Source organism: Phoca vitulina, unplaced genomic scaffold (genome assembly GCF_004348235.1).
Source record: "Phoca vitulina isolate PV1807 unplaced genomic scaffold, GSC_HSeal_1.0 scaffold2, whole genome shotgun sequence".
NCBI lineage: Eukaryota > Metazoa > Chordata > Mammalia > Carnivora > Phocidae > Phoca > Phoca vitulina.
In genome coordinates this window covers 88809250-88822841 of record NW_022589705.1, presented here as the reverse complement: position 1 = coordinate 88822841, position 13592 = coordinate 88809250, and the positions used below count along the sequence as shown (strand labels likewise).

The window sequence follows — 13592 nt, the reverse complement described above, 5'->3', positions numbered from 1 at the left end:
ATCCAGGTTTTAATGCAGTGACTGACAGAATCCCAGCGAGATTTTCTGCAGATACAGGCAAGATTATTCTAAAATTATGTGGAAAGACAAAGAAACTGTCATAGCTAAAATGCTTTTGAGAAAGAATAAAGTGGGAGCAATTAGTCCACCCAGTTTCAAGATACAACTACAGTAATCAAGTCTGCGCTTGGCTGGGGATAGACACATAGATCAATAGAATAGACGAGAGAACCCAGAACCAGCCCACACAAGTACTGCCAACTGATTTTTTTAAAAATGTTTATTTATTTATTTGACAGAGAAAGAAAGAGGAAGAGAGAGGGCACAAGCAGGGGGAACAACAGGCAAGAGGGAGAGGGAGAAGCAAGCTCCCCACAGAGCAGGGAGCAATGCGGGGCTCAATCCCAGGACCCCAGGACCATGACCCAAGCTGAAGACAGACACTTAACCGACTGAGCCACCCAGGTGCCCCATGGCCAACTGATTTTTTGACGAAGTTGCAAAGGCAATTCAATAGAAGGAAAGTCTTTTCAACAAATGGTTGATGGAGCAAAGGATGTATCTTAAACAGTTTTTGATTAAAAAATATATAGCAGTGGTGATAGTGGACATCCCTGTCACGTTCCTGACCTTAGGGGGGACCATGAGAGACGGTGGGCTCTGAAAAACAAACTGAGGGTTCTAGAGGGGAGGGGGGTGGGAGGATGGGTTGGCCTGGTGATGGGTATTCAAGAGGGCACGTTCTGCATGGAGCACTGGGTGTTCTACACAAACAATGAATCATGGAACACTACATCAAAAACCAATGATGTAGGAGGTGACTGATAAGCCGGTCGCGGCGAGCATGGGTTCCGCCCCAGCCCTTGGCAGCCTCCAGTATGAGGACCGTGAGGGTCTCGGGCCTCTCTCCTCCCGTGCTTGGGGTCTCGGCACCTTCCCCAGCCGGACGCTGCGCCTCGCGACCACCTGGGTCAGAGCCACTCCGGGCACAGGCTGGACGATGCCCAAGAAGCTGCTGCTGCTGCCCCCGCTCTCCGCGTCCTCGACCCTCCGTGCCCTGCCGCCCGCCCGGCCATGAACACCGCCCGCACCGGCTACCAAGTCTTCTCGGCCAACTCCACGGCCGCCTGCACCGAGCTGGCCAAGCGCATCACCGAGTGTCTTGGTGCTGAATTGGGGAAATCTGTGGTCTATCAAGAGACCAATGGAGAAACAAGAGTTGAAATAAAAGAGTCTGTTCGTGGCCAAGATATTTTCATTATACAGACAATACCCAGAGATGTGAATACAGCTACTGATCATGGCCTACGCACTGAAGACTGCCTGTGCCAGGAACATTATTGGAGTCATCCCTTACTTCCCCTGCAGCAAGCAGAGCAAGATGAGGAAGAGGGGTTCCATTGTGTGCAAGCTCCTGGCATCCATGCTGGCGAAAGCAGGTTTAACTCACATTATCAATATGGATCTTCATCAAAAGGAAATGCAAGGCTTTTTCAGCTTTCCCATGGACAACCTTAGAGCCTCACCTTTCCTGCTTCAGTATATCCAGGAAGAAATTCCGAATTACAGGAATGCAGTCATTGTGGCTGAGTCTCCTGATGCTGCCAAAAGGGCCCAGTCATACACTGAGAGACTCCGTCTGGGGTTAGCTGTGATCCACGGAGAAGCCCAGTGTACAGAGCTGGACATGGATGACGGTCGCCATTCTCCCCCAATGGTCAAAAATGCTACTGTCCACCCGGGTCTGGAGTTGCCGTTGATGATGGCCAAAGAGAAGCCACCGATAACCATAGTCGGAGATGTTGGCGGGTGCATCGCAATCATAGTGGATGACATTATTGATGATGTGGAAAGTTTTGTTGCTGCTGCGGAGATCCTCAAAGGGAGAGGTGCTTACAAGATCTACGTCATGGCCACTCACGGCATCCTGTCTGCTGAGGCCCCCCCCACCTGATCGAGGAGTCCTCCATTGATGAGGTGGTGGTGACGAACACTGTCCCTCACGAGGTGCAGAAGCTGCAGTGTCCCAAGATAAAGACTGTGGATATCAGTCTGATTCTTTCTGAAGCAATTCGGAGAATCCACAATGGGGAGTCCATGGCGTACCTTTTCCGAAACATCACTGTGGATGACTAGCTGTCACCAATGCCTTGACCGTGGAACTCCTGAGAAAAATGTGTGGAGAGCAGTGCCATCAACTTATGTACACAGTGTTTCCTCTCAAGGGAGGCCTGGAAATAGCCTGAAGTCAGATAGTCTGTCTCTATCAGAGACAGGTAGGTAGGTAGGCATTAAGTTGGGTAGGTAGGAGGCATTAAGATAGTCAAGGGGAAGACAGAGCTGATGGATAAATGGCCTTAAATATCTGCCATCGCCATCCTGTTCCTTAAACAAAAGTTACAGACGCTTTCCTGAAAAGAATCCCCAAATTTTGTTGATACTGAAAAGGGGTTAAAGGCAGATAGTCTTAGCTCTGTAACATTCGGGTATTTCTACCGCAGGGAAATGTGTGTCAGCGTTGAACTTGGTTAGGGAAGCTGAGTGCCCTGGAACTCTTTCCATTCTAGTTTTCCTCTCCCCCGTCAGCCTCACGTAAGTCTTTGCAGGAAGCCCTCTTTTTCTTTGAGAAGCTGCTGTGCCTACAGCCACTGAACAACGAAGCCTTTGTGGCATCACCCCGGCGAGGAGGTCAGATTAGAGAGTACACCCGATCTCTGGATACCTGCGTTGCTTTTCAATGGCAAATAAAAGAATTTGTTGTCTTGCAAAAAACAAACAAACAAACAAAAAACCAATGATGTAATATATGGTGATTAACATAACAATAAAAAATTTAAAAAAAGGTTGATAAAGTAAAAAAATATATATAAAAAAAATATACAGTATTTCTTGTGCACCTTCTCTGCACCAGACACTACTTCAAGTACTAGGGGCATAGACATGAATACAAAGGAAAGTCCCTGCTTTTGGGGTGCTGACATTCTCATGGTCCCCAAGAGAAATTCTGGTGCTGGAGAAGGAATGTGGGCACCTGGGATCAAAGACAGGGTAGAAGCCAGCTCCAGAAAAGGGATGCAGATGCCCTGACCTTCATCTGGCTGGGTCCCCTTCCTTTCCTCAAAGATGGCATCGTGGAAGTTAGCAGCCTATCCATGCGGACAGACCTGCATCCCACCTCCCGTCTCTGCCCCCTGGCATAATGCTCACCCATCGATGACTAGTGGGTGTCCTCCTTCACCAGGCTGCTGTGGGGTCCGCCTGAATGGGCACAGTAAAAATGGTGCAGGGTGGGGCCTGGCATCTGTCAGTCATGATGTTACCCTGCGTGCCCATGAATCTTTCCAGAGCCTACAAGGGTTCTGTGAAGAAAAGCAGAGAGGTGCTGGGCCAGACAGAGCTGGGGGAGCAGAGAGAGGGTGCGAGGACCCCTCCACCCCCACCACTACCTGCATGGTATACTCAGACAAACACCTTAGTGGGGGGAAAGATTTGCCAGTTTCTCCCAATCTGGATGATCTAGACATACTCCCAATTTTCTGCTTGAAGTTATGGAGAAGTTGGGGGTTCTTTGTGCTGGAAGGGGTTTCAGAACCCATCGGCCAAGTGACCTGAACGGGAGGCAGCTGCGTGGCAGGCAGAGTGGGACAAGGGACAAAGTTAGATCCAAGTGTCACCACTTCTGGTCTGTGTAACCTTGGGCAAGTTATGTAAGCCTTCCAAGACTCGATTTCCTCATCTGGAAAGTGGGGAGAGCGTAAGTCAGACATTAAAGTCTATGCAAGGATCAGTGTCAGCGGCCTGGCGTGGGCAAGGACTGCACCAGAGAGCAGAGCACATTAGGGAAAGCTGGGTTTGAAACCTGTTCAGGAGCCAGGTGACCTTCAACACGGGGCTCCACTCCTCTTTAGAAATGAGATCATAAGTCCTGCCCACTGGGTTATCTTGATAACTGGAAATAATATAGCGAAGTACCTGGTGACAAGTTTGGCACGTAGTGGATGCATAATAGACCGTGGTCTCTGTTATCACCCTGGGTCCTTGTAAATCTATTTTAAATAAAGCCTAACCTAGCCTCTAAGAGAGTGCCAGACTCTTAGGAGGCATTTGATAAGTATTTGTAGAGTGAAGAGCTACATAAATGGATTTGAACTCTATCTGTAAGCGAACAGCGCTGAAGGAATGGCTCAGCCATCCACTCCAAACACAGTGCAACCCTACACCCAGTCCCGGGGGCTCAGGGAGAGGCCCTGATGCCAGTGCTTACTCCCAAAATGATGTCATCACAATCTCCTGGAGGAAGGGCATATATCCAGGCCAGTTGCTGGGGCCCAGGTGCCAGAGGGCATTGGGCAACCCCAACACAGCCTTGCTTCCTCCACTGAGCAGCCCCACCAGTGATTCTGCTTTTCTGCGGGGAGAGGGGCCCCTTTCTGCGGCGTTTCTGGCCTAGGCTTTGAGCCAGCTGCCCTCATGTACCAGACAGTTTGCTTCCCAAACTTCCCAAGGTCAATGCCTTCCATGAGGTAATAACCAGGCTGGGTTCTGAGGGATCCTTGCAGGGAGCTGTCTCAGGGGCCCTGCCCTGGTCCAGTGCTAGGCTGGGTGCCAGAGAACAACACTCTGGTCTTCAGCCACAGTGTTTAATGAGCACCTACTAGGAGTCAGGAGCTTTTCTAGGCACCGGAGGTGCAACTGAAACTAGAGAAGCCCTGCCCTCATGGTTGATTTGGGGACAGACATTTAAACACACACACATAATGATAAGCTGTAACAAATTTCAGGAAAAAAACAAAACGCCCTGTAAGGGAATAAAGAGGAGCAAAGATCAACCCATGAAGTTCCTGCAAAATAGCCACAGCCATGGACACAATTTGTTGTTTTTTTTAATATTTTATTTATTTGAGAGAGAGAGAGAGAGCAGGGGGAGGGACAGAGGGAGAGGGAGGAAGAATCCCAAGCAGACCCTGCGCTGAGCATGGAGCCCAACGCGGGGCTCGATCCCACGACCCTGAGATCATGACCTGAGCTGAAACCAAGAGTTGGACGCCTAACCGACTGACTCACCCAGGTGCCCAGACACGGAGGCAATTTATGCATCGAAACATGGTTTATATACCAGAAATCCGCAAACAGCCTTTGCGTCCAACAGTGCTGCGGACTGAATCGTGGCTCCCCCCAAATTCCTAAGTTGAAGCCCTAACCCCCCAACGTGGTTTTTGGAGAGGGGGTCACGGTAGGTAATCCGTTGTGAGGGTGGGCTTCCCTAAAGAGACACCAGAGAACTAGCTCTGTCAGTGTCTCTCTCTCCTCTCTCCCCCTGTCATGCCAGAGCACAGCAAGAAGACAGCCATCTGCAAGCCAGGAGGAGGGTCCCCCCCCAGAACGCCATCGCGCTGGCACCATGATCCAGGACTCCCAGCCTCCAGAACTGTGAGAAAATACATTTCTGTTGTTTAAGCCCCCAACCTAGGCTGTTTTGTGATGCAGCCGAGCTCTGACGGGGAGCAGCAGGGCAGTGATGCACCTGGAGCTGCTGGGGCGGGCGGTGCCCGTGCTCCCCGCGGGTCTGTCTGCCCTCGGCCCCCCTGCCAATCGCAGAGCCTTTCGTCCCTGCCCTGCCATGCCAGAGCCCGTGAGTCCGGAAAAAGGCTTTGCTTCCGAAGGACAGCTGCTTTCCCTGCGTGCGGGCGTGGGTGTTTGATGAGGCGCCACCCTGTGAAATGGCAAACAGCGGGAACGCACCTCTCTTGCGTCCCTTCCTGCAGGCGGCTCCTCTCGGTCTCGGGTAGAGGATCCCGGGGCTTCTCCTTTGTCCGTCCACGCTCATTCCCCAGAGAAGCTCTAGATGTTGACATCCCACAGATTTATCATTCCCAGCCTGATCCTCTCGAACCCCAGAATCATGTGTCCAACCAACAGCCTACAGGGCGTCCCCACACAGACTCGAATAGACAGCTCACACTCGGCATGGCCAGGACCAAACTCCTGACAGCCACACCACCTGCAGCCATTCCCCGCCCCCCAGTCCTCCCTCTCAGTTGGTGCCAGCTCCGTTCCTCCAGGGGCTCAAGCCTCCCTGGACCTTGGAGAACTCCTTGATTCCTCGCTTTTGCTGATGCCCCCCATCCGGCCCACCTGCAAATCCTATTGGCTGTACTGTCAGGGTATGTCCCGAACCTAACTGCTTCTCGCCTCCTCCACGGCCAGCACCGTGCCCTGTGCCCCATGTCCTACCACCTGCCGGAGGGCAGCAACCTCCTCACTGGTCTCCCCGCGGTTGATTCTCCCGCAGCAACCAGACAGATCAGACTGTGGGCCTCCTCTGCTCAAAATGTCCCCATGTCTCCCCATGTCACTTGGGGTAGATGCCAAAGTCCTCACAACTCCTGCAAGGCCTTTTGTGACCCACGCCCCCACCTCCTAGCACTGCCCTCCCTTCCTCCTCCTCCTCCACTGCCTTCCAGCCCCTTCCCAGGCATGTCCCTGCCTCCGGGCCTTTGCATCTTCTCCCCCCAAATGTCCACATTGTCACCTCCCTCTAGTCTGCTCAGATATCCCCTCCTTGGACCACCCTATTTGAAATGGCAATCCACCCCTTGCCATGCCCTATTGTTTCACTTTTCCACAATGTTAACATACTATGTAATTCACTTATATTTATTGCCTATTGGCTGTCTCTTTCTAGTAACAAAAGCTCCGTGAAGGCAGGATATTTGTCTTTGTTCACTTTGCATCCCCAGCACCCCGAAAAGGACCTAGCAAACAGTAGGCAATTAAGAAATATTTGTGGATTTAATAAAACTACTTTAGGTTTGTTCTCTCTGCGGCTTATTCATAGCCAATGTAAACCCCCAAATGCTGAAGAAAAACGGGGGAAAAAGGAAAGATAGAAAATCACCCCAGGAGACCTTATGCTTGGGGTAGAGCCCGGCCCCTGCGGCTGACTTGCTGTGTGACAGGGGCCATGCCACAGCCCTCTCTGTGCCTCAGTCTCCCGTGCCCAGGATGACCGGATCTGGTGGTGAGGGCCTTCTCAAGTCTGGCAGTGGACAGCCCCCTCCCCCAGCTTCCATCCGAAGCTCAAACTAGTCCTAATCCTGTGACCAGCTGGAGAAAGTGGGTTTGTTAAGACCTGCTGTGTGGACGTGCTGGAGCGTCAGGTGGCCACATCATCTGCTGGCACAGAAGATGGGCTCCGAGCCTCAAGAAGGTGGTCTGGGGCCCGGATGCCAACTCTACCCGTTGTGGAGCCTTGGGAGTATTACTTGACTTCTCTGTGCCTCAGTTTCTTCTGTAACATGGGAATCATAGTGACTGTGACCTCAGACAGCTGCCGCGACGACTAGGTGGGGGAATAATGATAGCGTTTACCCCACAAGCCTGCCTCAGTGGGTCAGTCCACGTGAGGGGCAGAGAGAGCTACCTGGTGCACAGAAGAGACCCAAGAAGGTGAGCTGTCACATGGGTGGCCCAGCCTGGGGAGACCCGTCCCAAGCCAGCTTGGTCCTCGAGTGTGTAGCCCAGGGGTGACCTCCTAGCTACAATCTCCCGAGCTCCCTGCATTTCTCACCTCTTCCTCTCTGATACCCATGTTGGATGGACCCAGGTGTTCACGGCCCCAGGCGTGCAGGGGGCTGTGACATGAGGACCCAGACCTGCACCCCCAGGCTTCCTGAGCCCCTGGCCCTTCCCAGGAGACTGACAGAGCCAGCCTGCCGTGACTCTGGCATTGACACTCATGAGGGTCGGAGGGGCAGCTCCTGGGCTGGGAGAGTGGAGAGAGTACCCGCCCCGGGAGCTGAGTGGGGAGGGGCTAAGCGGCCTGTAAACCACAGGTGCTGACTCATGGCTCTGCTGGGCCGTATAAAGGAACCAGCCAAGGGGCTTCCTGCACCTGGAGGGACGGGCTGGCGGGACTATGGCCCAGGGCGCAGTGATCCATGTGACCCCGGGGCAGTCCATCTATGCCGTGTGTGTGCTGGGCACCGAGACTCCGCTGGATGTCTATGGGTGAGCAGGGACATTCTGGGGGCGGGGGACAGGCCCACTGATGACACAGGACGTGTGGTTGGCTCTGGCTTCGGGCTGCAGCCTCTGTAGCCGTTGCCCGGGGAGAAGCTGGAGGGGTTAGACCTGAGCGGTCCTGGGATGAGCCTGGACTCAAGGCGAGGGTTCCCCAGGGCCTCACCACAGATGAATTATCACAGGGCAGACAGGACCCTCTCCTTTCAGCATTGAGGCAATGGAGCTCAGAGAGGGTGTGTGACTTGCCCGAGGTCACACAGCAGGTGTGCCCTGGAAGGAAGGCTAGGCCCTGGACTTCATGACCCACACCTGGTTGCTGATGCAGTTTGTTACCTCCCCACCTCTCAGCCAAGCCTCCCTCCACGGGTGCGTAATAACCCACGTGTGATGGGACAGGCTCTGGCGTGGGAGAGGCTGACGCGGGAAACCTATCCCTGCTGTTGGCCATCTGGGGGGCCTTGGCCAACTGAGCCTCAGGTCCCTCATCTGTGAAATGGGGTAATACCCGCTCCATAGGGTGGTTGGAGGGATTAAACGTGAAAGACCATGGAAGTGTGTAATTACTTAGCACATAGCTGGACATATTGCTGGTGGTTATTCATCCATCCGTCCATCCATCCACCCAACAAATACCAACTGAACACCTACTATGTGCCGAGCCTGCACTAGGCTCTGGTTACACAAAATGGTCTAGCGACGCTCAGCAAGTGTGCATGGTTAGTGTCGTTGTCATCAGTAATAGTGGCCCCCGGCTTCCTTCCTCCCAGGCTGGACATCTGTGGTCCTAGTATGGTGCCCACACGAGTGTCTGGGACATTTCTTTCAAAGTGTCACTGGCTGTCGGAGCCTGGGCCATGGTAGAGTAGCAGTAAAAGTCTGGGGTGGGGGGCCGTCTGGAGCTGTGGAAGGGAGGCAGGAGATAGAGAGGTCGAGGGATGAAGGAAAGAGACAGGCCGATGTCATCTGAAGCCACCTGACTCTTCTGAGAGTGAGCTCCTCCTTCAGTGAGACATTCCACACGCCGCCCACTTCCCACGACAACGGCTGACATTTCCACCCCACTGCCTACACATAACTCATTCATCAGCCTTATGAGGTAGGCAGCGCTCTTCTTCCCATTTTACAGAAGGGATAGCTGAGGCTCTGCGAGGTCCAGTAAGCCCCAGAAGCCATCACGGCTCATAGGTGAGGGAGCCAGGATTCAAACGCAGGCAGCCTGGCTCTGGGACCCCGCCCCCGTGCTTCCTACCTGCTCTTAACGGCCCCCCGGCCCGCACCGTCATCCCACCTCCCATGCAGCCACCAGCCTGACTGTGGCCTGAATTCTCTTGCGGAAACACGGATGGGGTTGGCACCATCTCCTCCGCAGCGCTACTCCCCTGACCTCCTCCCAGCACACGCGTGTTCCACACCCCTGCCCCAGCCATGCCCTCTGCCACCGGGCTCAGAGCCCCCAGGGGTACAAAGGGCCATAGAGGCAGGAGCAGACCCAGGGGGGTGGGCACCACGTCCAGAGCTGCCCTTACAAACGCTGCTTGTGATTTTCATCCTGCATTTGGAAAGTTCTTTTCCTGTAATGGGAAGCACATTGATTATATTCAGACAGAATCCCACTGACTTGAGATGAATATTGAAACCCGTCGAGGGCTTTCTGTGATGCTTGTGGCTGGAGTCAGGGAGGTATCACGACCCCGGCTACTGTGTGCCAGGTCCTCCTGTGATTTCTCATGAACATCATGCCCATTTTAGAGATGAGTAAACTGAGGTTTCAGGGTCATGCAAATTCAAGGTGACAAAGCCAGGAAATTCAAACCCAGGACTGTCTGACCCCAAACTCACTTGCTTCCCTAGCACCCATGGCCTCTTGAGTGCTGTGGCGCTGGCCTCGCTGGGCACTGCTGCCCGGTTGGTGGAGCTCACACAGCTTCCAGAGGGCTCGGAAGGCCTGGAATGGGTGTGGGGGTCCGGAAGTTGCCAACCACGGAAGACGGCGGGCGTTCTGATGCTGCAGTCAGGGGGTTTGTCCTCTTCCTCCAGTGTCTCCTTCTCAGCAGATGGCCACTCAGTGTGACAGCAGGGAGCATGGGCAAGTCTCTGAGCCTCAGTTTACCCATCTGTAAAATGGGAACATTAACATGCACGCTGCTGGGGTGTGGTGAGGCTTAAACCACACATGGCCAGCTGAGTGTCCGCAGAGCAGTCCCCCTTCCCGTAAGGATTGTGTGAGCCACTGAATGTGAGAGTTGCAGATGCTAGGTGCTATCCAGCCTGGGACCGTTGGGAAGGAAATGCTGAATTCAGGAGTTGGAGGGATGTGGTCACTCGTCCGGGGCTCAAGCTCTCAGTGCTGCCTCTGCAGAAATTACAGGAAGATCAGCTCCGGATTGTCTTATAACAGCACGCATGGCTGCTCCCCCCATTCACAGTGAAAACCCCCTTCTGTTTATGAAAGTCCCTTGTTTAGGGACCTGAGAGGGTCTGGAAAACAGCCAAAGGAAAGAACACACATTCCAGGTCCAATCCCAGTGGCGCCACTTCCCAGCTGGGCCTCACTGCTCTGAGCCTCAGTTTCCCCCTCTGGCGGAGAGGGTGGTTATCAAGCCCTGGCAGGTGGCAGACCCGCCGGTCTGCACCCTTCTCCCCACCCCTGGTGAGGAAGCCATGTGGGGCCGAGCGAGCCGAGTGAACAGGCCACGGGCCAGGCGCTGTGGCTGCCCCCACCTTGGTCCCCAGTCTCAGTCTTCCCATTGTTGATTGGGCCCCTTCTTCATTTTCCTGCTGTACCAAACACACAGCGTGTCCCTCTCTTGTCCCCTCCTCCTGCCATGGCACCTGGGTGGCTGGGGAGGCCTGGCTTCTCACCTCGGCTTTGCGGGCATGAACTTGAACAGCTGTGCACAGACTTTGGCAGAGAAACAAGGGCGTTTCCTACATTTCGGTCTGTCCAGGTCGGTGTGTACCCTGCAGAAAGGCCCCTGGTTCCAGTGCGGCGCCCCTCAGCCAGGAACTCTTGTCGGGCACAGGCTGAGTGCCCCGTCACTACTGAGCGGCCCCCAAACCTCACAACAACCTAGGAAGCGAGGAAACCTCATTTCCATGAGACCAGGCTTCCCTCATGACCCAAGTCATGTAGCCTGTCCGGAGTGGCCCAAGCTGGTCCACCACTCTCCAGCCCTCGGAGACGGCCTGCTGCACCCCCCCGTCTCCCGTCCCCCGGGCTGGCCTGGGACTTCCCGTGGGGCACCCCTGCTGGCCTGCAGGCGAGTGTCTGAGCACAGGCTGCTCCGGGGGCTGGAGCCAGAGGCCCGAGCCGTGGTTGGTATACCTGGCTGGCTGGTATAGACAGATAGGCCCCTGCCCTGGGCTGTGCGGTGCAGTGGGAGGGGTAGTTCAAGGACTCTGTCCACACTGACCCTGGCTATCTCCCCAATCCAGAGAGTCAGCGCACCAAGGCCCAGGTCGGTGTCCCCCTAGGGAATGACAACCCAGCCATCCTGCCCCTGGCCCCCGTTGTGGGCGGACCAGGCTGGGAGCACGTGGTAAAGCTAGTGCCTACACTGAGGGGTGGGGACAGGCAGGGACACCCATTAGTGGAGTTCGGTAGATGTGGACTGGTGTCCTTGTCAAGGAAGACTTGGGGGAGCCCGCAATGGGACCCCAGATCCTCCGGCTGAGGAAATCACCCTCCTCCTAGCCAGGAGCCCCTGGGACCCCAGAGCTTGCCCCCACCCCCACCACCCGTTCCCCCAGCTCAAGGTCTGGCACACAGCGTGGCCACGCACACCTGGGGCAGGTGTAGGGGTGCCGTGAGGGGCTCAGTGTGCCTGCAGTGTGGGGAGAATGTAGGGGCGGGGCCGGTGTATGAAGCGCGCTGGCACCACCCCGACCGACCCTTCTCTGACAGAGCAGAGAAGTGCAATGCCTAAAGCTGAGCTTGGGGAGGTGTCTTCAGCCCTCTGCCTCAATTCCCTCACCTGTGAAATGGAGAGAAGCTCAGCACCTACCTGGCACGTTGGTGGTGAAAACTGAATGAGCTGATGTATGGAAAGAATGCGTACGGGGCCTGGAGCAGTGTGAATGCTCTATAAATGCTCGCCGTTCCTGAAGGCTAAGAACTTGAGCTTGACCTTGTGTGGATGGCGTGAGGGCCTGAGCTGGGGGTGGGGGTGGGGTGGGGGTGGGTGTGGGCACCACATGAAAGGAAATTGGGAACAGAGACTAGGAGAGTGTTGGTTTCATCTACTTCTTGGTTCTTCAAAAATGACTTAAAAAATTTGTCTCCTGAAAAAAAATAATCAAAATGTCCATCAATGATTGTCCCTAAGTGGTAAGATTCCATTCTTTTCTAGGCAATTTTTCTTTCCTTCCTTCCTTCCTTCCTTCCTTCCTTCCCTCCCTCCCCTCCTTTTCTCCTTCCCTCCCTCCCCTCCTTTTCTCCTTCCCTCCCTCCCCTCCTTCCCTCCTTCACTCCCTCCCTCCTTCCCTCCTTCCCTCCTTCCCTCCTTCCTTCCTCCCTATCTGCCTCTTTCCTCCTGTCTTCCTTGTTAGTCCTATATTAGCTATCGATCACTGTGGGACAAATTGCCCCCAAACCCGGCGGCTTGAAACAGTAGTGGTTATTATCTTACCGTTTCTGTGGGGCAGGACTCCTGTGTGGCTTAGCTGGGTCCTCTGCCTTGGGTCTCAGTGGCCGTGGTCAAGATGCCAGCGCAGCTATAGTCATGTTGAGGCTTGGCTGAGGCAGGCTCTGCTTCCAAGCTTACCCATGTCATTGTCGGCAGCTTACTCCATCAAGGTGAGGAAGCTAAGGAGAGGGGAGAGAGAGAGAGAGAGAGAGAGGAAGGGAGAGAGAGAGAGGGAGAGAAAGAGAGAGAGAGAGAGAAGACGTCTTTTGTAACCTTATCACAGAATGGACAGCTCATTCCTTTAGCCATTTCCCATTGACTAGAAGGCCGTCACAAGGCCCTTCCCACCTTCCCGAGGAGGGATTTACACGAGGGCATGAGCACCAGAGGTGGGGATTGTTGGGGGCCATCTTTGAAGTCTGCCTATCACTGACTTTTCCAGTGTTTTCCTAATTCTCTGTAAGGAATACATGTAGCTTTTGATACAGAGATTAAGAACTTTATGGCAAAAATAAAAATAGAAAACACAATCATAACACTCGTGCCTTTGCGACCTTGGGGAGCAAGCTCTGCCTCTCCAGGGAGCCTCCGTTGTGGTTTGAATCTGCTACAAAGCCCTAGTCCCCCCACGATTTGTGGGTCACTCACTGTTGCAGAAAGGACTGCTTTGAATGTTCCCGGACATGTCTCCTGGCGGACACGTGCCAGGGATACTCTGGGGTGTCTGCCTTGCGGTGGATTGCTGGGTTTGGGGCGGGCCGATGTCTGACTTCGTAAGAGAACACCAAGTTGTTTTACAGAGTGGTAAACTTCACACTCCCATGAGCAGTGTTAGAGCTGTCTTTGAATTGTATTGTCCACAGTGTTATTTTTCACCAATCCAGCCGGTGTATGCCCCTGTTCCACTATAGCCTGGATATTTTCATTTCCTTACTTATGAGT

The 13592-nt window shown here is 54.1% G+C and overlaps 1 protein-coding gene and 1 pseudogene across 1 annotated transcript in view; both read left to right on the top strand.

The window, feature by feature from the left end:
- The first annotated feature begins 1000 nt into the window (after window positions 1–1000).
- LOC116640997 lies at window positions 1001–2137 on the top strand (annotated as a pseudogene).
- Window positions 2138–7918: 5781 nt separating this feature from the next.
- Window positions 7919–13592, top strand: part of PADI4 (peptidyl arginine deiminase 4) — a 36848-nt gene continuing 31174 nt past the window's right edge. Inside the window, 1 exon segment of the mRNA XM_032418279.1 lies at window positions 7919–8010. Coding sequence (XP_032274170.1) covers window positions 7919–8010 — 92 coding nt within the window.